This window comes from Trichechus manatus, unplaced genomic scaffold, assembly GCF_000243295.1.
Source record: "Trichechus manatus latirostris isolate Lorelei unplaced genomic scaffold, TriManLat1.0 scaffold00097, whole genome shotgun sequence".
In the NCBI taxonomy this organism is placed as follows: Eukaryota; Metazoa; Chordata; class Mammalia; order Sirenia; family Trichechidae; genus Trichechus; species Trichechus manatus.
The window spans coordinates 10,064,844-10,089,125 of NW_004444033.1; the positions used below are offsets into that span (position 1 = coordinate 10,064,844).

The 24,282-nt window shown below is 37.9% G+C and overlaps 1 protein-coding gene across 1 annotated transcript in view; it reads left to right on the forward strand.

Annotated features, from left to right (window-relative positions):
- Positions 1-24,282, forward strand: part of NUP205 (nucleoporin 205) — a 66,774-nt gene that overhangs the window by 1,306 nt on the left and 41,186 nt on the right. The window contains exons 2-14 of the mRNA XM_023737144.1: positions 206-377; positions 4,263-4,407; positions 4,791-4,950; positions 5,385-5,613; positions 8,596-8,760; positions 10,441-10,616; positions 12,848-12,964; positions 13,144-13,281; positions 15,009-15,159; positions 17,202-17,407; positions 18,478-18,660; positions 21,518-21,568; positions 22,177-22,386. Coding sequence (XP_023592912.1) covers positions 206-377; positions 4,263-4,407; positions 4,791-4,950; positions 5,385-5,613; positions 8,596-8,760; positions 10,441-10,616; positions 12,848-12,964; positions 13,144-13,281; positions 15,009-15,159; positions 17,202-17,407; positions 18,478-18,660; positions 21,518-21,568; positions 22,177-22,386 — 2,103 coding nt within the window. The remainder of the gene's footprint in view (positions 1-205; positions 378-4,262; positions 4,408-4,790; positions 4,951-5,384; positions 5,614-8,595; positions 8,761-10,440; positions 10,617-12,847; positions 12,965-13,143; positions 13,282-15,008; positions 15,160-17,201; positions 17,408-18,477; positions 18,661-21,517; positions 21,569-22,176; positions 22,387-24,282) is intronic.

The following is a 24,282-nucleotide window of genomic DNA, read 5'->3' on the forward strand; positions in this document are numbered from 1 at the left end:
TGTTAAGAGTGTAAAAAGTTGAAGATAACACAAAATGTTACTCGTAAAGGTCTAATTCTAGGTTATCTGCTAAGAAATGCTTCTGTTTGTAATGTTACTAAACTGTGCTGTCATGAAGAAACTTCTCCAGGTAACACTTTGGGACCTTGTCTCCAATCTGCTATTTTCATTACCTGATCTTATTTATTGATTTTTACTGTTGTAGCCAAAAAATGTTCAACAACACGAGAAGGTTCAGAAGGCCAGCACAGAGGGCGTCGCCATCCAGGGCCAGCAGGGGACCCGACTTCTTCCCGAACAGCTCATTAAAGAAGGCTTTATCCTCAGTGATCTTTTTGATATTGGGGAGCTGGCAGCTGTTGAGCTTCTCCTCGCTGGTAGGTTAATATTTAACTAAACTTTGGGAAGGTAGTATGGAATTATAAAATGATCCACTCATAGTTTCAAATATTATAATTTTTAGGTTTCAAAAGAGTTTTTAAGGATGTATTATTTTTAAAAAAAATTCAGAGAATTTTGTTTGTCCTTGGTTGAGGGGAAAGCGTCATCTTAAGTCATCAGAGTTGTTAAAGGTAATTTAACTGTTTTAAGGTAGGCTTTTACATTGTGATGTACTAGCAAAGAATGATTGGTGGCATCCCCGAAGTTTTGTGGCACAAAGCATTCACTGTCCTGTAAGCAGCAAGGCAAGGTCACTGCTTACTTGGATTTTCTTTTTGGGGGTGGCAATTCAGATAATGAATATGCCAAAAACAAGGTAATTTCAATAATACTAAATACTAGGAAGAAAATAAAACAAGACAGTGGGAGAGGGAGAGAGAGAGAGCTGGGGGCTGCGTAGGGGCCAGTCTAAAGAGGGTACTTAGAAAGGACCTCTCCGAGATGGGCCATTTGACCTGAGACCTGAACGATGAGAAGGTACATGCAGAGTTGTTGGGGCAGAGTGTTCCAGGCAGAGCAGGCAGCAAGTGCTTGAGGGGGGACCAAAGACATGTAAAAGCATAAAATGACCACTGTGACTAGCCTAAGGAATGAGGGAGAGAATGAGGGAAGATGAGGAAACAGGAAAAATCCCATCATGTTGGATCTTTCAGGCTGTGAACGTCACTTGGATTTTATTCTAATTGCAGTAGGAAGTTGCTGGGTAGCTTTAAGCAGAAAAGTTACATAATCTGGTATAACTTTGAAATGATTTCTCTGGCTGCCGTATCGAGAAAGGATTGAAAAGAGAGGCAGGTTGAATTGATCAGTTAGGAGGCTGTTAACAGTAGTGCAGGTGAGAGACGTGGTCAGAGTTGGCGTATGTTTTAGAGATAGCGTTGTTGCCAGGGATGTGGGGAGTGAGAGAAAGAAAAGAATCAAGGATGACATCTAGATTTTTTGGCCTAAGGAACGAGGTAAATGGTGAAGCCGTTTGTGAAGGTGAGGAGAATATAGAAGTAATCAAGGTTTAGGAGAAAATGTAAAAATCCAGCGTTGGTGTATTAAGGGTTAGGTGCTGTGGCACATTTGAGTGGTAGGCAGTTAGGTATGCGAGTCTAGATCTTAGCACAGAGGTTAAGGCTAGAGATAGAAATGCAGGTGTCATCTTCATACAGATCAGGGTTTCTCATCCTTGCCTCTGCTGACATTCTGGACCAGTTAATTCTTTGTTTTGGGGGGCTGTCCTGTACATTGTAGTATGTTTAGCAGCATCCCTGGCCTCTCCTACTGAACGCCAACAGCACCCTTCCTAGTCGTGACAATCCAACACGTCTCCAGACATTGTCAGATGTCCCCAGGGTAGCAAAATCACACTCGATTGAGAACTACTGACACAGGTGGTATTTTATGCCATGGGCTGAATAAGACTACCTAGATAGAGAGTCCCAAGAGAGAAGAGGACCAAGGACTGATGGATACAAAAATGCATCTTTAAGGAGATTGAAGTGCAGTGTGGGAGCTAAGACATTGTCCGAAGTATGCCAGGGTAGACAGGTTAGCTGCTGTAAGAGGCAGAGGGCTGCATGGTGCTGCCCAGTATCAGGATGTTTCTGGCGTGAAGCTGGGAGTGTAGTTGAATTCTGATTCTCAGGCCCATTAGTTAGCTGAATTACTTTTTTCATGTAGACATGTTTGTGGTTCTGATTACTTGGGATCAGAGTTTTTATTTATCTTATATTGCCTCAACTTCGATGTCTTTATTCCAAATCAGTGTTTTGAAATTGCTGCAAATTATCAAATGATAGATACTTGTTGTTTTCAGTTTTTGACCAGCAAATGATTTCACCTTGAAATCCCGTCATTAAAAGAGTTTTTTAAAACACTGTGTTGAAACCCTTTAAGAGACACAGTAACTCATACTGGAGCTGACACAGAAGTCTCTGAACATAATCACATACGGAATGATGTAAACATATTCACTGTGATAGGCGAGATTGGAAACAACCTAAACGTTCTCGAGAGTGCCAGTTAAATAACGGCACAGCCATATACAGGTAGTCCCCGACTTATGATGGTTTCCATTCCTGTGACTCTGTCATAAGTCGGTTCTGATGTAATTCGAATACCACTTTTTTTTTTTCAGTTTTCATAGCCTGCTATACGGCAGAGTTTTGAACAGTAAATCAAAACCTTGAATTACATGCTGCAGTATTGTGTGGAGTGCATATCACTAATGATAAGATGTTACAAAAAAATTTAAAAAACAGGTGGTCATGAGTGCAGTTTGTTGTAACTCAAACATGTTGTAAATTGGGGAGTACCTGTACTGTAGCTGTTACAAAGAATAAGGATATGGAACAGTCACCAAGATACCCAACCCAGATTGTTAAGTAGGAAAAGTGAGATCCAGAACAGTGTCTACTAGCAAAAGCTTATAAATGCATAGACAACCTCTGGAAGAATATGCAGGAACTAGTAACCATGGGGAAACCCTGGTGGCATAGTGGTTAAGGGCTGTGGCTGCTAACCAAAAGGTCAGCAGTTCGAATCCACCAGGCGCTCCTTGAAAACTCTACGGGGCAGTTCGACTCTGTCCTATGGGGTCGCTATGAGTCGGAATCGACTCGACGGCAACGGGTTTGGTTTTTTTGGTTTAGTAACCATGGTCACTCCTGGGAGGGGGGCTGGAAAGCCAGGGAACAGGATTGGGAACAGAATTATTTTTTCTATTCTATACTCTTTTATGTAGATGGAACACTTTTTGATAGAACACAGTGAAAATGCCATGCGATGGAATGTTAGAAAACAAACACTTTTTGTTATTTAAACAAATTGCTATTTCAAATAATAGTCACTAGTTTTTTTTTTTTTCCCCTTCCAAGCTTGATATTACAGAGAGTGCCGGTTTGTATTTAGGATAAAATTTATGGGAACTCAAACTTGAACAAGACCTACCATATAATTCTGAAATTATAGGCCGCCTACTTCACAGTTGCCAATTAGCTGTTCCTTCATGTTCTTGATCGTAAATGAATTCACTTATTAAAATTACAAAACATTTTGTGACTTTACTAAGTACACCAGGGTTTGGAGAAAAACATCAAAGAATGACAAGGCATAGTCCTCTTCTCAGAAGATAGAAGCAAAACGACAGACAAACATGGAGGATGTGTACAGACAAGATGGAACCCAGTCAAAGGGGGACACTGGAAAGGGCGAGTGACCTTGTAACAAAAAAAGGTTATTTAATTTTCAGAGAAGACTCTGGAGAAAGTAACTTGCAAATATTTGAAAGATTTCACGTGTAAGAGTAAAATGGGCCTTGAGTAAAATTAGATTCAGTGGACAATTGTTGGGACCAAAAGATTCCCACTCAGCACATGAAAGTTATGGATAAAGATAAAATTGGGTTCAGAAAATGGTTGAGTTCCACGTCACTGCTGGCATTCTGCACAGGTTGATGGCCCCGTGAGGTTGTTGCAGGAGGCGTAGAACAGTGAGTGGATGTTTCAAGTAGAAGACTCTTAAACTAAAACCGAGTTACTGTCAAGTCGATTCTGACTCATGGCAACCCTGTGTGTGTCAGGGTAGAACTGTGCTCCATACGGTTTTCAATGGCTAATTGTTTGGAATTAGATCACCAGGCCTTTCCTCTGGGGTGCTTTTGGGTGGGCTCAAACCTCCAACGTTCTGGTTAGCAGCCAAGTACGTTAGTGGTTTGTACCACCCAGGCCCTTAAGCTCTGAGATTATTTGGACTGAACTTTGGTGTTGTGATTTTTGTCTCTTCCTAAATACATGTGTTTATTTACTATATATTTTTTAAACTTCCTTTTGTAGGAGAGCACCAACAGCCACATTTTCCTGGCCTCACCAGAGGACTAGTAGCTGTTCTTTTATACTGGGATGGAAAGCGGTGCATTGCAAATTCCCTGAAAGCCTTAGTACAGTCTAGACGAGGAAAGACGTGGACCCTCGAACTCAGGTCTGTTTGCTTCTTATGATTTCAGGTATTATTTAGAAATTACTTGAAAAATTATAATTTGAAAAATAACAAAACTTTCCCTTACTACGTATAAGTAAAATATATAAAATAAGATGATTAATACTGTTATTCTGCCAAGAGTGACATGACATTTAAAACTGCTTTATATTGTTTACAAATATAGAAGAGTTCAGTTATTTGTGCATAGACGTCTATTGAAACGCAATGATCTAGAAACAATGGAAGGAGCTAGATTGTAGTTCATCCTGGTTGCTTTCAGTAACGCAGCCTTACTGTAAAAGAGCTTTTGCTATGTCTGTTACGTTCATTACAGATATTATTGTTGATTATGGCTTTGTTTATTTGGTTTCTTTTCATTACAGTCCAGAGCTGGTTTCCATGACAACGCGTTTTACAGATGAGCTGATGGAGCAAGGATTGACTTACAAAGTTCTTACCTTGGTGTCACAGGTTGACGTGAACAACGAGTTTGAGAAACTACAGCGAGAGAGAGGCTTGGGCAGTGAAAAACATCGCAAAGAGGCAAGGATTAAATGAGATCAGTTCGTGGGTGGTCTGTGTCAAATCTGGGAGGCAGAAAAATCTTGACAATTAGAATATTCTCCTAATAGAGGTATAAGAAAAGTAATAATGCATATTAGAGTGCATAGGCAACTGTGTACATAAAATTGACTTGTGGTTGTTTCAGGTTCTTTATAGACACTTACTTGCCATTCTAGTTCTTCTGGAATAAAATCTTCCAGAAATTAGTCGCCCCATAAAGGAGCTTGAAATGTAGGAATGAGGAATAAACAATGGGGTTTACTCAGAATTCTATAGGTGAGATTCTAGGATCACGTGTGGATTCAGATAGGTTTATTTAGTTAGCCTTTCTAAAAGGCAGTTTTATGTTTTGGAATAAGACCAAATATCATTGTAGTTTATCTGTACTGATAATTGTACTGTTTTATTTCTAGGTTTCCGATCTCATCAAGGAATGCAGGCAGTCTCTGGCAGAAAGCCTTTTTGCCTGGGCTTGCCAGTCACCATTAGGCAAAGATGACACTCTGCTCCTTATTGGGCATTTGGAAAGAGTGACAGTTGAGGCTAATGGCTCATTGGATGCGGTGAACCTGGCCCTTCTTATGGCTCTCCTGTACTGCTTTGATATCAGTTTTATAGAGCAAAGCACCGAGGAACGAGATGGTACTGGACTTTGTACCTATTAATACATTCATTTTAAAAATTAGGTTCGAAATTGTGGTGGTAACATTTAAGAAGGGTGATATGTATCTACTTGAAAAAAATGTATATTTTATTCCTATGTGTGCAATTCACCCATATTGGAATACTGAGATCACATTTTGAGGAAAATTGCAGTCCTGTTGGGTGTTTCTCTTGTCCTTTGGCTTTTGGAATCAGAGAGTGTTACAGGATAGAAAATATCCAGGGTTACACTTTGTTAGCTTACTTACTTGTTTCTTTGTTATTTATCCACATTCTCAAACCTTTCATGAAAACATTCTCAGGAAGATTAACTATAATTTCGATAGTACATCATCTTTGACTTATATTTTCTGTGAAGTAGATAAGATTTCACTTGGTAACCTTGTAAACGGTTACTGCTTAGAAATGAGCATCTCAAAAATGATCCCTACAAAAATAGATTATTGGTGTTTAATTTCATAAATATTTCTAATTATTCCAACAGTTATCCCCTGTCCACTTTGACTGTATCACGCAGATCTCTCATTAGGTATGTGGGAGAGTGGACATTTTCACCTCGTCTTTGGTGACCGTCCTTAGCCATTAGGAAAGGCTCATTTAGACCACAGCTACTCTTAACTCCAAGCAGGTTGTCACACAGTAAGTGTGTGTCATAGTAAGCAGAGAGCTGACGCATTGGTCACATTTCCTGTGTTGAATGAAGTGAGCGGAGAGTTAAGTAGAGGTAGGCAAGACCGTGGGGCCCTGGACCCAAGAGGTGTTTTAAGGCATTAATGGAAGTGTGTAAGCTGGGATTCTCACAAGTCAGATGGAACGACTGTAAAGTGTCGTAGACAAAGACATAAAGTGTTTTGCCTTCAGTTGGAATTGTATCCAGTTAGGGTGCTTATGTGGATTAGCTCATTTTGATTGTAATTTCTTGTTGGTTATTCTGTATATCTTTGATTAATAAATGGGAGAAGTGAGTTATTACTGTGTATACAATGGTAGGTAGAAGGATTTAAAACACAGAGAATTAAAGAATGGATTCTTCTTTGTTAAAAGTTGGGGACCACAGAACTAGTTATTCACAAGACGATATCAAAAGGAAGTCTCAGAAAATAATGAAGTAAAGTAAATGAATTCTTAGATGGTCAGTGGTTTCCATGTTATTTTCGTGTTTATTCAGAATCCTGTGCTTGTGTGAAGCACTGTAGTACCGTTGAGCTATAAATGGGAAATCCTTTAGTCATTATCTGGCTGTTTCATTTATAGTGTAGCCAGAGTGGATGCTTGTTTATACTTTGTATTTTTTGTTTCAATAAGTTTTTGTTTGCTATTTTAAATTCAGGATATTATTTATCTAGTAAAATTCTATCTTTTTTTTTCCTTTTCTTCCTAAATTTCGTTTATTTTGTTGTTGAGAATATACACAGCAAAACATACACCAATTCAGCCTTTTCTCCATTTTTCATTTAGTGACATTTGATTACAATCTTCAAGTTGCACAGCCATTCTCACCCTCCTTTTCTGAGTTATTCCTCCCCCATTAACATAAACTCGCTGCCTCCTAAGGTTCGTATCTCATCTTTCCAGTTGCTGTTGTCAGTTTGATCCCGTATAGATAGTTCCTAAAAGAGCATAATGCTCAAGGCAGACCTTTTCTTACTAGTTAAGCAAAAGTGTACTTCTGTTTTAACATGACTTCAGGGGATATTCTTGGTTTAAGGTTTCAAGATTATCTCAGGGCAAGAATTTTAGGGGTTTATCCACCCTCCATGGCTCCAGAAAGTCTAGAGTCCATGAGAATTTTAAATTCTATTCTGCATTTCCCCCTTTTGATCAGGATTCTTCTATGGAATCTTCAATCAAAATGTTTAGTAATGGTGGCCAGGCACCATTCAGTTCTTCTGGTCTCATGGCAGAAGAAGCAGTTATTCATGGAGGCAATTAGCCACACATTCCATATTCTTCTCTTATTCCTTTTTTTTGGACTTTTTTAAAAATTTATTTATTATGCTTTAGGTGAAAGTTTACAGCTCAAGTTAATTTCTCATACAAAAATTTATACACATATTGTTCTGTGACATTAGTCGCAATCCCCACAAAGTGACAGCACACTCCCCCTTTTCACCCTGGGTTTCTTGTGTCCACTCATCCAGCTCCTGTTTCTTCCTGCCTTCTCATTCTGCCTCTGGACTGGAGCCGCCCATTTGGTCTCGTGTATCTGCTTGAACTAAGAAGCACACTCTTCACAAGTATTATTTTATGTTTTATAGTTCAGTCTAATCTTTGTCTGAAGAGTGGGCTTTGAGAATGGTTTTAGTTCTGGGTTAACAGAGCGTTCAGGGACCATGGCTTCAGGGGTTCCTCCAGTCTCAGTCAGACCATTCAAGTCTGGTCTTTGTACGTGAATTTCCTTCTCCTATTCCTGACTGTTTCCTCTGTGGCTGTAGGTGAATAGAGACCAATTGTTGTGCCTTGGATGGCTGGTTGGAAGCTTTTAAGACCCCAGGCACTACACAGCAAACTAGGAGGTAGAACAGAGGCACTAAACACATTATTAGGCCAATTAACTGGGATGTCCCATGAAACCATGACCCTAAACCTCCAAACCAAGGAACCAAATCCCATGAGGTGTTTGGAAATTTTATCTTTTTTTTAACCTTTAGATAGCATTGCTTTGTATTTTAGAATTTATATGCAGCGAAAAAAGAGTGACTCTTTAACCTTTTTTCTAGTTATTTATAGTACATGCATACAAATCACTAAAAATAAAGGAAAATTTAGAATTCTGGTCTATTTTCTCTTTCACTTTTAGTTTGTGTATAATCCTTACAGATATAGTGTACTTGTTGGTATGTAAAACATTAATATTAGTCAGTCACAGTTCTTTGGTGAATATGCTCAAATTCATTCCTGTATATGAAAAATGAGAATTTATTTCTCGTTTTTGCTACAGTGGTCTGTCTTTGTTTTCAGATATGCTTCAGCAGCTTCCACTCTTGACAGAGAGACAGTACATTGCAACAATTCACTCTCGCCTTCAAGACTCACAGCTGTGGAAATTGCCGGGCCTGCAGGCCACTGTGAGGCTCGCCTGGGCACTGGCCCTGAGGGGGATATCCCAGCTACCCGACGTGACAGGTGAATTGCTTGTAGGCAGTTTTTTAATGAAAAGTGACATGTCAGCATTCAATGATATCTTGGAAAGGGTGTTATCTTTGAAATACATAAATGTGAGCATAGTAAGGTATCTAGAGTTGTATTAAGTGAAACTTTGTAACGTAGTAGTAAAATATCCTACTTACGTTGGGGTTCTGTTCTGACAACTCTGTCGTGATTTGGTTTGGAGGTAAGTTGACTACCTCTTTTTTTTTTTTAGTTTTCATTATGATTGCTTTTTATTATCAGTATCTTTATAAATTTGATCTTTGAACATCTGCAAGTGAACATCTGAGAATGATAACATCAGCAAATAATGTGCTGCGACGTTGTCTGTAGTACATATTACTAACGTTAAGATGTACCAAAAGAGAAGGGGAAGTCTTAAGTGTGGTTCGTTGTAACTCGAGTACATCGTAAGTTGGGGACTACCTGTATGCTTGTTCATTTTTTCTTGACTACCGGAAGAAATTATATGAAGTATTATTTCCCTTTCTTGGGGCCAGCAACAATGCCCTTTTAGCCTTTTTTTTCCTTAAGAGTTAAAATTCAAAATGACAGTATTACGTTAAGTAATTTTTTAAAATTAAAAATCACTACTATTTTCATTTTTATACATTTCCTTCTTGGTTTTGTCCACAGACAAACCAACTTTTCACATTCTGTCAAACTGAAAACCAATAGTATTTTAAAATCCAAGATACTAGAAAGGAGGTATTTGGACCAATCAGGAAACAGTCTGTTACCCACTATTTGTATGATAATTCACATTATTTCATGACTCTTTCTCATACAGATCATACAGAAGAATATAGCATACTCTAATCTTCCATTTATATTCACGTAGTTATATACTATATGGTTTACCCTATCAGGACGAGAACTGTGCATTAGCGGTAATTTGTCACTTCTGTAAGTTTCTGTGGTAAATCTGCAAAGACTTTATTAAAGTTTGCAGGGCATGTCAGTGTCTTCTGGCGCCCAGGTGTCAGCAGATTCCAGCATCTTATCAATGTGTGATTCTAGAACATCTTGTTCGCTGGTGTCATGCTGTTCCTCCCCAAGAGGTCTGCAGAAAGCCTTTTTTGTGTGTGTTAAGAGTCTCTCTTTGGTCCAGTTTTTTTTCATGGTCAAAGGCTGATTAGACTTTTGCATTCATATATAAATTCTGTTTTTCAATTATACCTTATTCATTTATAAGTGTCATTTCAGTACTTTTCTGGCATAAAATTGCCCTTTAAAATTTTAAATGGCTATATAGTAGTTAATCGAATTCATATAGGTACCAAATTGATTCATGTCAGGTTTTTGTTCTTCACCATCAAGACTTTTTCTGAGTGACCCAGTTATTCCATTGAGATTAAAATATGTTAATGTTTGAATAATAGATCTCTGTGGACAGCAGTGTTACATCACACTTTTCTAAGGTAATTTTCATTGATAATAGTGTTATAAAGGGCACATTTTTTTGTAATGCACTTTTTTATGGTTCTTCTCTGGGCTTTGTGACTCAATTACAGTTACACACAGCCTCATTTTGTGCATAGCACATGCTAGAAGGTTGGGAAGAAATCTGAATTTGGAACCATCTGCAGAGTATTATATTATAATCTAAGTTAATGACGTTTCCCCTGTGTACTGTTTTGCAAAATATATTTCTAGCTCTGGCTGAATTCACAGAAGCAGATGAAGCAATGGCAGAGCTCGCAATTGCTGACAATGTTTTCCTGTTCCTCACCGAATCTGTGGTGGGGTCAGAGAACTTCTACCAGGAGGAATTTTATATCCGTAGAATCCATAATCTCATCACAGATTTTCTTGCCCTTATGCCAATGAAGGTAAGTGGACTGTAGGATGAGTACAAAGTAGTAGAAGAATTAGAAAATGATGTCAAACTGACTTGATTATCTTTTAGAAACTAGTAAAGTCTGTAGGCACAGACTAACATTTGATAATAATTTGTTGTATTAGAGTTTGTGAATCTGTTATGTTGAATCAGTTTGTGACTCATGGAAGTGAAATAAGATAAAACCTGTTCCCTGAAAATAAGGTAATAGGAAGGGACATTTGCTGCAGAGAATGGTTTATAGTGGGAGGTAATAGATAAATGAAAATGCCTTTATGGGTAGAAAATTATTAACCACAGGGGTCATTGCTAAGATTTGTCTTATTTAATATTTTAATACATGATGTGGAAGAAGTACAGTGGAAAATCTCCAGCTTTATAGAAATTGTTTAGACTGTTAATTGTAGTGTATAAATGGGCCTCAGCATGGGCACATGTAAAGTAATTTATTTAAGAAACTGTAACGCAAAGGCTGCTTTTGAACAGTGGGCTCAAGCCATAAGGCTGATTCAGGAAAGGTTTGTGGAGCCATTGCTGACAATCCCTTCACAGTGCATGCTCTGTGTGCCCTATGGCCAAGGAAACCATCACAATGGTGGTGGGAAGTAAATGAAGGGAAAGCTTTATAAAGCCATCTTTTTTGTGTGTATAAAAAAATACCCTGAGGGTTCTACACTTGTAATACTGTTATGCAGTTGTGATACCATACCTCCTGAAAACCTTTAAAGCAAGTGGAAAAAGTACCCTGAATGGCAACAGTCAATCAGAGAGTGAAGTGCTTATGTATTATTTAATGAATCAAATGTTTATTGAGTTTCTCTTACGTTCTAGGTATTATGCTAGGGGTTGTGAAGAAGACAAATAAGTAGGATACTTACTGCCTGCCAATAAAGAATTTATAATCTAGTTGGGGAGATAAGACGTACACATAGGAAAGTATCTTTAGTAACAGTGAATAAATGAGAGGCATAGGCAGTAAATGACAGTGCATTTTTTTAGGGTAAGGATAGCTCACTTAGGACTGGAATAGTCAAGGAGTCAAGGACTGCTTACAGAGAAATTGAAATCTCAGCCAGCAACCCTGAAGGACTTGGTAGATTAACATCACAGAATTTTGGAATAGGAAGAAGACTTGCTAACTCTTATTTTACATCTGAGGAAATGATAGAAAGGTTAAGGCTTGAAGTTTTTCCTAGCTAGTAGTCCAGATGGGACTTTGATTATGGAAAGATAATCTTCATCTGAAAGATGAAGTCTTAATAGTATCTTTTAAAGAGCAAAGTTTTTTTTTTTTCAATGATGTCCAATTTATCAGAATTTTTCTTCTATGATTCATCCTTTTTATGTCTGACCAAAGACTTCTTTACCTACCCTAGATCACAAAGATTTTCTTCTAGAGTTTTTTAATTTTAGACTTTTCAGTTAGGTCTGTGATATGTTTTGAATTAATTTTTGTACCTGATGTGTGTTGTGGGTCAAGTTTTATTTTTTTGCAAATGGATGTTCAATTGTTGCAGCACCATTTATTGGAAAGACTATCCATTCTCCATTGAATTATGTATATATGTGGGTCTACTTCTATATTCTATTCCCTTGATGTAAATGTAAATGTCTATCCTTTTTCCTCATTTTCTATGTACTTGTTCTATGGAATATTCAAAAAGAAGTTTGAAATCTTCAGCAGTGACTGTGGATTTGTCTAGCTATGGTACAATTTTAAGGGAGACATAGTTTCTTGTTTCTTTTGACATTTATTTTACACAATTGTTATAAGACAGTGATTCTCAGCCAAGGCTGTGGTGCCCTCCAGAGGGTGTTTGGGAAACAAGTGGGACCATTTTTGCTTGTTACAATGACTGTAGTGGTGGTGTTGATAGTTAGTAGGCAGTTTCAGGGATGCTAAACTTCCTACAGTGGTTAAGATAATCCTACACAGTGAAGAAATGTCCTGCCCCAAATGTCAGTAGTGTACCTATTGAGAAACATTCTTGTTAATCTCAACTTCTCTGTAGCAGAAAATTCAAAGATATTACAAATTACGGACAGTAATACTACAATAAAATTCTTAACATATTTCTTTACATCATTAAAGTGGAATAGATACTTAAACGTTTTTCTTTTTATATAATCACTTTAAGACAGTTGCCTAATTTTCTGATTTCATTGTTATTAACCCATGTGTAAGAAACTTATATATTAAACCACATGTAATGCATTTAATAGGTGAAGCAATTGAGGAATCGGGCAGACGAAGATGCTCGAATGATTCACATGAGTATACAGATGGGAAACGAGCCTCCTATTTCACTTAGAAGGGATCTTGAACACTTAATGCTCTTGGTAAGCCATTAGATCAGACAGTTGGTCTTTTCCTCACTATATTATTTTCCCCTAACTTTGGAAAATTTCAAGTCTGATGCCTTAAATCCAGTAAATTTAACAGAAATGTAAATTTTTATTTAAAAGTAATTTTAAAATTACAGACATTTTCCTACAGTGTCTTTGCTTCCTCCTTGCAGATTGGTGAGCTATATAAAAAGAACTCTTTCAATCTGGAGCTCGCTCTAGAATACTGGTGCCCCTCAGAGCCTCTCCAGACTTCCACAATCCTGGGTTCTTACCTCGGAGTCGCTCACCAGAGACCCCCGCAACGCCAGGTGAGGTTTTAGTTTTTCTCCTTTTATGCACTGGCATGATAATTGGGAGTCGTGAAAATGGATGAAAACGTGTTCTTTCCTTATGTTATTGCTGTTAAACACAAGTGGCCGCTAGTGTAATCTTTAGAAACTTAGGCTTTTACATTTTATTTAAGAATTTTGAAGCCCTTAAATTTAAGTTCTGAGCATTTTGGAGTTCATGTAGCCCAGCCCTTTATTAGATACTAGGTATATGTCTGAATTATTCAAGACAGAAAGGTGTCTGGTCTCTTTATAATTGCCAGTAAGTTCTTACTGTGTCACTTATTTGAATTTATTGATATTTAGTCTGTCCTCTGTAAACAGTAACTAGTATATGTACATCACTTTTACCAAGGTGGGAAAGAGAGGAGAGGAGAGGTATAAGTACTGAAGAAAAAGGCATAGGAGTTATAATTAATGATGACAAAATGCCTACGAGTCAGTAGATAATACAGCAAAAGCTCATTTTCTAACCTGTATTAACACAAGCAAAGCCTTGGTGGCGCAGTGATTAAGAGCTTGGCTGCTAACCAAAAGGGTCACTATGAGTCAGAATCGACTTGATGGCAATGGGTTTGGTTTTTTTTTTGTGGTTTATTAACTAAAGTATGGGAGCAGAGGCATACAGAGAAGACAGATTGTGGTATCAGCCTTCACTTTTTGATTTCCTGTTCTAGCAGCTTTCATGCTGTATGTTTCACATTTTTGATACAGTCTAAGGTCAGAAGTCATTTTATTTATTTATTTTTTTGATTGCTTCTCTTACATTTATTGTTTCATTTTTTTCCCCATTTAAAACGAGATTTTAGATGAGGATTTATCCAAAAATTTAGGTTTTTCAAAACTTTCTTTTATGAAGAAGTTTAAACCCATGGAAGAGAGAATAATTATAACAAATACCTAACATCTGAATGTAACAGCTGTTAACAACTTGCTATGTTTGTTTCATCTACTACTATTATTTTTACTATTTTTATTTTACGGGTTTTTAAAAATAAAATCTAGGTAGCATGACATTTCACTCCTAAATGGTTGTGTGCATCTCTTTAAAATAAGGATGTTTCCCTGCATAATCACAAACCATTGTTGCACCTAATAGGTTTAACCGTAATTTTTAGAAATCTGTAACATATTCAGTTTTGAGTTCCAACTTATGAGTCTGAATAATATATTTAGTTGTTGATAATAGATTTAAGACACAAGCAAAAAAGAAGGAAAAATTTAATAAGTGGACATAGAAAACAGGAGTGTATGAACATGGCATTGGAGGGAACATAAGAGAGAATGTGTTTAGGTTACTGTCGAAAATGATCTTGGGTTTCTAGGTTTTTATACCAAATTTAGCTAGAATTTAGGAACTCTGGGTTCTAAGGATACCATTGTGTTTGCTGGTTAACTGTAGATGAGTGAATTTAAATGTGAGTAGTTTTATGACATTAAGATGTTTTGAAGGAAATGTACTTTATGTTCACAAAAAAATTATTCTGTAATTGCATTAATTGTTAATGACAAGCTTGAAAACAATTTTTCATAAATAGGAACATCAGATTATTTTGTCTTTGGAGGAATTGGATCAGAGCACTTAATTATTTCTAGTCCATGTGGACTCTGTATTAGCTAATCCATGTTGCATGAAAGTCAAGAGATACATATATATATGTATATATATATATATATTTGGTTTTATTTTTTTTTTTGTATTTCAGGTTGTCTTATCAAAGTTTGTTAGGCAAATGGGTGACCTGTTGCCTCCAACTATTTATATCCCTTATCTGAAAATGCTGCAGGGATTGGCCAGTGGGCCCCAGTGTGCCCACTACTGTTTCAGCCTGCTCAAAGTGAACGGGAGCAGTCACGGTAAGGGCAATCTGCACGTTGTCTAAGTTCGTTGTGACTCTTCTGCCTGTTAAGGAATATTGGTCATTTGTGGTAGGCTCTACCAAAGGTTAAAGTCATTTCTACAATAGTAGGGGAAAGAAGCATACTGGTGGCTTCATGCATAGTGGCACCCTGATTGTAGTCTCACAGATTGGGGAATTTTGCCGTTCTGCTTTACAAAATACAGGTCACTTTAACAAATCAGAATTAATATATATAAAATTTCAGGGATACATCTGGTGCTCAAAGTGAAGTATACCCTTGCTACATAAATTTGATTTCTTTATCTTTGTAAGTACTTTTTTCAAAATTTTGATACTTAGAGTTTTTCTCCCGAGCCTCTTCCAGTTTGCTCATTTAATTTTCAGACTTGGGTCTGATTAAACCAAAAGCACTGCAAAAGGGAAAAGGAATGAATATTTATTAAACATCTGCTTTGTTAGGTAGATATTATTGTTTTCATTTTCACAGGGAAGGAAACTAGGGTTTAGAAGTTAAGTAAATTACCCAAGTTCGCAAGTAATTGGAGAGTCATGGTTGGAACTGAGATGTGCCTGGCTCCAAGGCCAGGGTCTGGACTGCTGTCACAGTTTGCCTGTCTTGCATGCTATACTTTTGCCCTCATTGCTTGGCATGTAATGGTGAATGCAGTTTACATGTGTAGATAGAGTTATCTCTTTGGGAATTTACGTTCAGCATTTGGGAATTATTCTGTTTAGTTACCTGACAGCACAGAGAACTCTTCTGGATAGGAAATAGGTAACTGACACCCGAAGTAATTTACCTTTACATTTACTTGGGCACAATCCCGTCCGTTCTTAAAACCAGTTGCTGTCAAGTCATTATCAACTCATGGTGACCCCAGGTGTGTCAGAGTAGAGCTGTGCTCCAAAGGGTTTTTTAATTTATTTTTTTATTTTGTTGTTGTGGAGAATATACACAGCAAAAACATACACCAATTCAACAGTTTCTACCTGTACCATTTAGTGACATTGATTGCGTTCTTCAAGTTGTGCGACCGTTCTCACCCTCCTTTTCTGAGTTGTCCCTCCCTCATTAACATAAACTCACCACCCCCTAAGGTTCCTATCTAATCTTTCAAGTTGCTGCTGTCAGTTTGATCCCATGTAGATAGTTCTTCAACTGTGAATCGGAATCAACTCAATGGCAACAAGTTTGGTTTCGGTTTGGTTTCAAAGAGCATAGTGCTCAAGGCAGGTCTTTTTAACTATTGTTTGGTTTTAAGATGACTTCAGGGGATATTTTTGGTTTAAGGTTTAAACGTTATCTCAAAGCAGTAGTTTCAGGAGTTCACCCACCTCCATCGCTCCAGAAAGCATAAGGTCCATGAGAATTTGAAATTCTGTTCTTTATTTCCCCCCCCCTTTGATCAGAATTCTTCTGTGAAATCTCTGATCAAAGTGTTCAGTAATGGTAGCTGAGCACCATCCAGTTCTTCTGGTCTCATGGCAAAGAAGGTCATGGAGTGTGTGGCTAATTGCCTCCATGAACAACTGCCTGATTTTTAGGAAGTAGATTGCCAGGCCTGTTTTCCGAGGCACCTCTGGGTGGAGCTAAACATCCAGCCTTCTGGTTAACAGCTGAGTGCGTTAACCATTTCCACCCCTCAGGAACTCACAGCCCCATCTTAGCCCCAAGGAAAAATTAATCCAGAGTTCTAGCTCGTAAACGCATTTCTAATTCCTTTTCAACACACTGCTTATCTAGACAAGACAACAGAACACACTTCTTATCTTGGAAACCCTTCTCATTTTGGAATATCTCCTGAAATTGCTGCTCTCCTCTGGCAGTCATTATAATACATCCAGATAGTATTATGAGCTCTCTTACTTTTATTATTATAATTTGGAAAGTGAAACTTGGTAGTATCAAAGATGCATCCGATTTGAAACTTGTAGGATGCTTAAACAACTTCAGTGTTTTAAATTCATTTTCTCTCTCCATTTCCAAGCACATGATTAGAAATTTTTGAAATAAAATTTTATGCTGTTTCTTTACAGTTGAAAACATTCAGGGAGCAGGTGGCAGTCCTGTTTCCTGGGAACATTTCTTCCACTCCTTAATGCTTTACCATGAGCACCTCCGGAAGGATCTGCCAAGTGCAGACAGCGTCCAGTACCGCCACCTCCCTTCACGTGGCATCACTCAGAAGGAGCAGGATGGACTGATCGCTTTCTTACAGCTTACATCTACCATCATTACTTGGGTAGGTGACCCATCCACAGCACTTGAAAGGATTAGTTTATCTGTATTCTGCCACACTGGCATTTTAATGGATACCCCCCGCCCTGTTTTTTCAATGCTTAAAGTTTATGAATGATACATTTAGCATATACCTAGCATTCTGTACTTAACCTCTTTGTTTTCTTGACCTTTAGAAGGTAGAAGTTATGATAGTTTTGCTTGTTGTCATAAGCCGAGCATGAAAATAATAGCCAGAGCCTGAAAGGAAACAGAAAGGCAGATGAGAATCAGTTGTTGGATGTGAACCCTTCTAGAAGGTTTTCTACCGTATGTGTGGATTTATGTGTGTGTGCTGGTGTGTGTATGTGTGTATACGTAAAGTATACTTTTAATTAAAAAGTTATTTACGGAATTTTTTTTTCTCTCCTTACACCAAATCATCTTACCTGCTGCTACCAAATTAGTTTTTGTAAAAACACTGTTTTCATTACATAATTCCCCTGTTTAGAAATCTCTTCTTGTTTTTTCTGTTGTTCACTGGTGCAAAGCTAAGTTGCTTAGTCTGACATTCCTTCTGAAGTGTGGGGATAGTATCTTCTAACTTTTTGGTTTCTCTAAGAATGCTTAATTACGCAGATCTAAACATAAAGTTAGTAATTATTTTTCACTGCATTAGGATGGAGTGATACTTGATACCATGTATCTATCTTTTTCCTCAGGAAAGGACAAGATATTTATCTATGCATTTATACAGTATATTACAATATAATATATTACACTGTTGCAGAAATTATTTGAAATGCCTAGGTAAGATTTATGTGGCTCTGGCAGACCGTTTGTCTTGGTTTGTATTATTTTCCATACTTGGAGCTGTAAAAGTTACTCTACAAAGACTATTTCTCTTTCATCCTTTAATTTGGCTGAAGGAGTGAGCGGATTTCTTCCACTGGCCGACTTGAACCGTGAATGATAGGCTTATCTTTGTTGTAGCATGTGTTAACCCTGTGGGTACTCAGAATTGCTAGCGATTTAGATGATGGCTTCCCGTCACTTTTCTTAGCTGCTGTTGTTTTTCCTGTGTGTAATTCTCAGAGTGAGAATGCTCGTTTGGCTCTCTGCGAACATCCTCAGTGGACCCCGGTGGTGGTGATTCTGGGACTCCTGCAGTGCAGCATCCCCCCTGTCCTAAAAGCTGAACTACTGAAGACACTCGCGGGTTTTGGGAAATCGCCTGAAATTGCTGCTTCCCTCTGGCAGTCATTGGAATACACTCAGGTAGTATTATGAACACTCTTATTTTTATTATTGCAAATAAACTTGGAAGGTGAGGCTTGATAATATCATAGATGAATCCTATTTGTGACTTGTAGTAAACTGTGTGGATCGTATCAAATTATGGATAACATTATGAAGAATGGGAATTCCAGAACACTTAATTGTGCTCATGTGAAACCTGTACATAGAGGCAGTCATTCGAACAGAACAAGGGGGTACTGAGTGGTTTAAAATCAGGAAAGGTGAGAATCAGGGTTGTATCCTTTCACCATACTTACTCAGTCTGTATGCTGAGCAAATAATCCGGAAGCTAGACTATATGAAGAAGAATGTGGCACCAGGATTGGAGGAAGACTCATGCATGCTGAAAGTGAAGAGAACTTGAAACACTTACTGATGAAGCTCAAATACTGTAGCCTTCAGTATGGATTACACCTCAACATAAAGAAAACAAAAATCTTCACAATTGGACCAATAAGCAACATCATGATAAATGGAGAAAAGATTGAAGTTGTCAAGGATTTCATTTTACTTAGATCCACAATCAATGCCCATGGAAGCAGCAGTCAAGAAATCAAATGACATATTGCATTGGGCAGGTCTGCTGCAAAAGACCTCTTTAAAGTGTACAAAACCAAAGTTAACACTTTGAGGACTAAGGTGCGCCTGACCCAAGCTATGGTATTTTTAATCGCCTCACATACATGTGAAAGGTGGACAAGGAATAAGGAAGACTAAAGAAGAATTGACACCTTTGAATTATGATGTTGGCCAAGAATATTGAATGTACCGTGGACTGCCAGAAGAACGAACAAGTCTGTCTTAGAAGAAGTACAGCCAGAACGCTCCTTAGAAGCAAGGATGACGAGACCTTGTCTCATGTACTTTGGACACGTTATTAGGAGGGACCAGTCCCTGGAGAAGGACATCATACTTGGTAAAGTAGCGGGTCGGTGAAAAAGAGGAAGGCCCTCACTGAGATGGATTGATAAAATTGCTGCAACAACGGGCTCAAACAGCAAAGATTATGAGGCTGGCACAGAACCTGGCAGTGTTTCGTTCTGTTATACATAAGGCCACTATGAATCAGGACTGATTCAATGGCGCCTAAAATCAACAACAACAGTATACCGTGAACTGTCCAATTAAATAGAAAGTTAAGATATTTGGACAGAGCATAGCATCCCGTACTAATAGTCTTGGAGTTTTCTCTTGCATCAGTTGACAACTTCACTAGGTTACTGGAGACTGGTTCTTCATATAACCCTTTTAAGACCTTGGTTTTTATAGCCTGTAAGAATCGCTCAGTTGTGGCTTCAAGACTGGAACTCTTGTGGCGCGGTGGTTAAGAGCTGGGCTGCTCACCAAAAGCTTGGCAGTTTGAATCCACCCGCCGCTCCTTGGAAAACCCTATCAGGCAGTTCTCCTCTGTTCTGTAGGGTCTCTGTGAGCTGGCTTCGGCTTCAAGACGAGACTAATGTAAACCTTCTAAATGCATCTGTACTCATAAACTGTGGGAGTGTATCTTTGTCTTCTTTGTTCCTTCCTTCTGTTCCCTTCCTCTCCCATACCAAAAGAGTGAAATATCTCTGTATAGCCACACTTTGGCAGTGGGTTGTTTCCCATTAAAGGGAAAGGACTTGCTAAGTTTGCATAGAAATTTTAATAGCAGCCTGAAGAGATTTTATTGGTGATCATGAAGGCTCATTGCCAGGACCATAATTTTGACCTTGGGCAAAAGTGGACATGTGATGGAAGGCATTTCTCACTTGTGCACACTTAGGGAATATGCATATGCTGATGTGAGAGGGAAAATATGTGGGTTGATATGATGTTTGAAGTCTCAGTGAATTTTTACCTGTCTCTACTGACATTTTTCTGTCAAGTGTAATTATTCTCATATTTGGTAAAGAAGGAAGATAAGGATGTGATTTATCTTTAGGAGAGAGAACTATCTCTAGGAAATGGGTAGGGGGAATATGTGTCTTAGAACGTCAGACAGCCCGCCTTTCTAATCTGTTAGTCATAGTTAAAGGCAACCATTTTGAAGCAGTAAAATACTTTCGATTACTTTCTAACATATGTAGCCTGAAGATGTAAATAATACTTCTTAGAAACAACATTAACGCAGTTGGTGTGTGCCGAGAGGCTGTTGTTTTTGGATGAAAATTGATACTTCTCTCTGAACCATGGTTCATGAGCCTGTCCGTGCTCCTCAGTGTCCCAAGTGCATGGTGTTTCTTTGTGCCTACGAGGAAGTGTGCTTGGGTTGAGACATTTCTGTCTTTAGAGCAACGCTATTTTTTTTTTAAAAACATTCTACCTCTTAGTATCTTCTTGACATGTAAGAGGTGAAGTACCATGACCTCAAGTATGATTTATTACTCCGTAGACCTCTTCGACACCTAGCAAGCTCAGGACAGAACATTTTAACTCAACACTCCTGCCCACTTTAGGCAACATATTCTAAATAAGTTTACATCTTGTTTTTCTGGCGCCAACAGTAAGGAAGATTGTAAATAGACCAGTGTCTTGAACACTGGTGAGATTTCATTTCATGAATCCTTTTGAAGATTCATCCCTAGAATATCTGACTGAAAATTTGCTGGAAAAAACCCCTCTTGTGTGCACTTAGAAAATACCAGTTTTCTGAACACCAGGTAATTGACAGTTTGTCTTGAACCTGAGATGGGTGTCAGTCAGAGTCCATCAGAGGCTCCTCGGTTGTCACTGCTGGTGGTGTTGCTCTTAGGTGTGTGGACGTGGGGGTGAGGTAGATGACTATTATACTGCAAAGCCACTAGTGTTCACTGATGATTGAGGAATGCTCCTAACATCTCATTCTTCTTATTTTAAGATACTGCAGACCGTAAGGGTGCCAAGCCAGAGGCAAGCTATTGGTATCGAGGTAAAGTTTTCTTTTTAATTTAAATGCTATATTCATGCATTCATGTGCTGATAAAAAGACTAAGAAAATTATTCTTACCCTATTCAGTTCCTATAATTTTCAAATTTAATGTATTTTTCATTTGAAGGGTTTCTGGTCAGTGTTGAAATGGAGATGAAACTCTTAGTGAAAGGAACCAAAATACTTAAGGTTTTAGAGTTGGAAAAGAATGTTGCATAGCAAAGATCCAAATGGAGAGTTCTTGGTTTGGGCTCAATGTAATTAGGCTATTCGGGTCAACCCGAAGTGAGAAGTTACTTGTTCAATTTATCTTTTCTTCTATCTCTACTTGCCTTCTCTTTTTTTCAAAGAAACATTTAAGGTTTCTGTTCTTTATTCAAATCTGGGAACAGTATATGGGAATTTGACATTTTTCCACTTGATTGATGCAGATTCATACAATACTTTTGTGTCTTTTCCTCTAAATAAAAATGGTAATATCTGTTACATGTCTTTTGGTAAAGTGATTTTATGGCAATATTACTAAGTTAATGTCTGCGAAATGCTGTGTACTTTATAGCCGATACTTTTATCTTACTAGCTTTTCTTTGTCTACTTTTCCTTGGAAGGTTGAACTGAATGAAATAGAGTCCCGGTGTGAAGAATACCCACTGACTCGGGCCTTTTGCCAGCTCATTAGTACCCTGGTGGAGAGCTCGTTTCCTTCTAACTTGGGTGCTGGACTTCGGCCCCCCGGCTTTGACCCTTATCTGCAGTTCCTTAGAGATTCTGTGTTTCTCCGATTCCGCACAAGAGCTTACCGGAGAGCGGCTGAAAAGGTTATGTTCAGAGGAAAACTTTTTTCTCCTTATTCGTTCACTGCTGCTTGTTCTTTTATTAAAGGTAGAGAGTGCTTTACATTCATTTTAGCTTTTGAAAGATAGTAAAATTCATACTGTTAAGTCTGAAGTAGTCCATGGTCATATTAGTTTATGTGCAGTAAAAAAAGAAACATGGACATTAGTACTAAAGCAGTGACTTTTTAATTGGTATGAGTTCATAGTTATTTAGATCTTTAATCGGACAAAGTTTGACTAAAATGGAACCCAAACGTCAAACCTTTGGCTGTTGGAAATGCTCACTGCTCCTTATTGGGATGATTGAGGTTAGAGATAAAAGTAGGCTTAAACTTGCACCCCAGTTTCTATTGATTAGTACTACTTCTGGGTTGTGGAGCCTTGACCTATAGGAAGCAGTGTTGTGAATGCATCAGGCATGTCTGCCGGGGATGGAGGCTGAGGGCTCACTGACCTTTATGTATGCACAGATCAGTCTGCTTGGAAGACGCTCACCCTGAGCTTATAGATAGCATCTTATGTATTGCCAATATTACTGTGAGGCAGGTACTATTAGTATTCCCATTTTACAGATGGAGGCTTAGCAAGGTTAAGGAACTTGCCTAAGGTCCAGGACCAGGATTTGAACTAGGACTCTGATTCTAGATCCAAGCTCATAACCACTAAGCTATGTAAGAGACCCTTTCAGGTTCTGACATAAAGCACTTTATAATACTGTTTATTGCCTCACAGAATAGTCGTGGATGTATTTTGTAGGGACGTTTCTGCTTTATTTTTATAGTTTGTTCTTTTTGAACCTGTTGGGTTTTTGTTTTGTGTTTGTTTTCATATTAAAGATTATAAAAATAATTCAGTTCATGCTGATTTGAGGCAATTAAGAAAATAAAATTACGGAGAATATTTATCACCCATAATCCTATTGCCAGAGGTTAACTACCTTTTTCCTGTGCTTACATGCTTCAGTAAAATTGAGATAATTTTTTTCCTACACTTACATACATCAATAAAACTGAGATAATTTTTTTTCCTATGCTTACATACTTAAATAAAATTGAGATAATTAGCTATATTAATTTGTATCCATTTTTTGCCACTTGACATAGTACATGAGACTTTTTTTCATTTCGTTAAAGGTTTTGTGAGAACTGTCTTAATGGCTGTGTAATGTCCACTACTTGTATCTGCCATAGTGCGTTTATTCATTGCCCTGTCATTGGGCATAGTCTGTTTCTAATATTTAGACACAAATAACTGAAATTCATTCTTTGTCAATTGCTTTAAAATTTTTGCTTCCGTTTTATGGAAATAACATTGAGAGAGGGACACATTTTATTTAAGCTCTAGAACTACTTGTGAACGTGTATTTTCTGATTGGATGAAAACAATAACAGCAACCAGGCCTCATTACTTATAGTAATTTCAGATGAGTAATTGTTCCCGGTAATTGTGATCTCAACAAAATGTTCTGTTTTTTTTTTTCCCTTGTACTTTTTTGCACTTGTCTTAAATGTCTTCTTTTTCCTTTCTTGAGGAGGTCGTTATAACCCAAGTGTTTAGAGCTTAACACGGCCGTGTTCTTTGTAGGTCTTATTATTTTTTTACCTGTGTGTATCTGTACGCTTCAAGTTCTGCAGTTTTCCCTGGCGACCCTTGATTGCGGTTCCACCCCGACTTATTGACCTAAAAAACTTTCTGACAATTTTGTGAATTTATTTCACTGTTGGAAGTCATCTTGAGGCTCCACTTGTATATAAATAAGAAACTGAGAGTGATAAGGCAGTGTATGTTTTTATCAAACCTAGTATCATTATTATGCAGCGGTTTGTCTTTTTTTATTTAAATAAATTTCCTGGACAGATTTGGAAAATATAGAAAAGT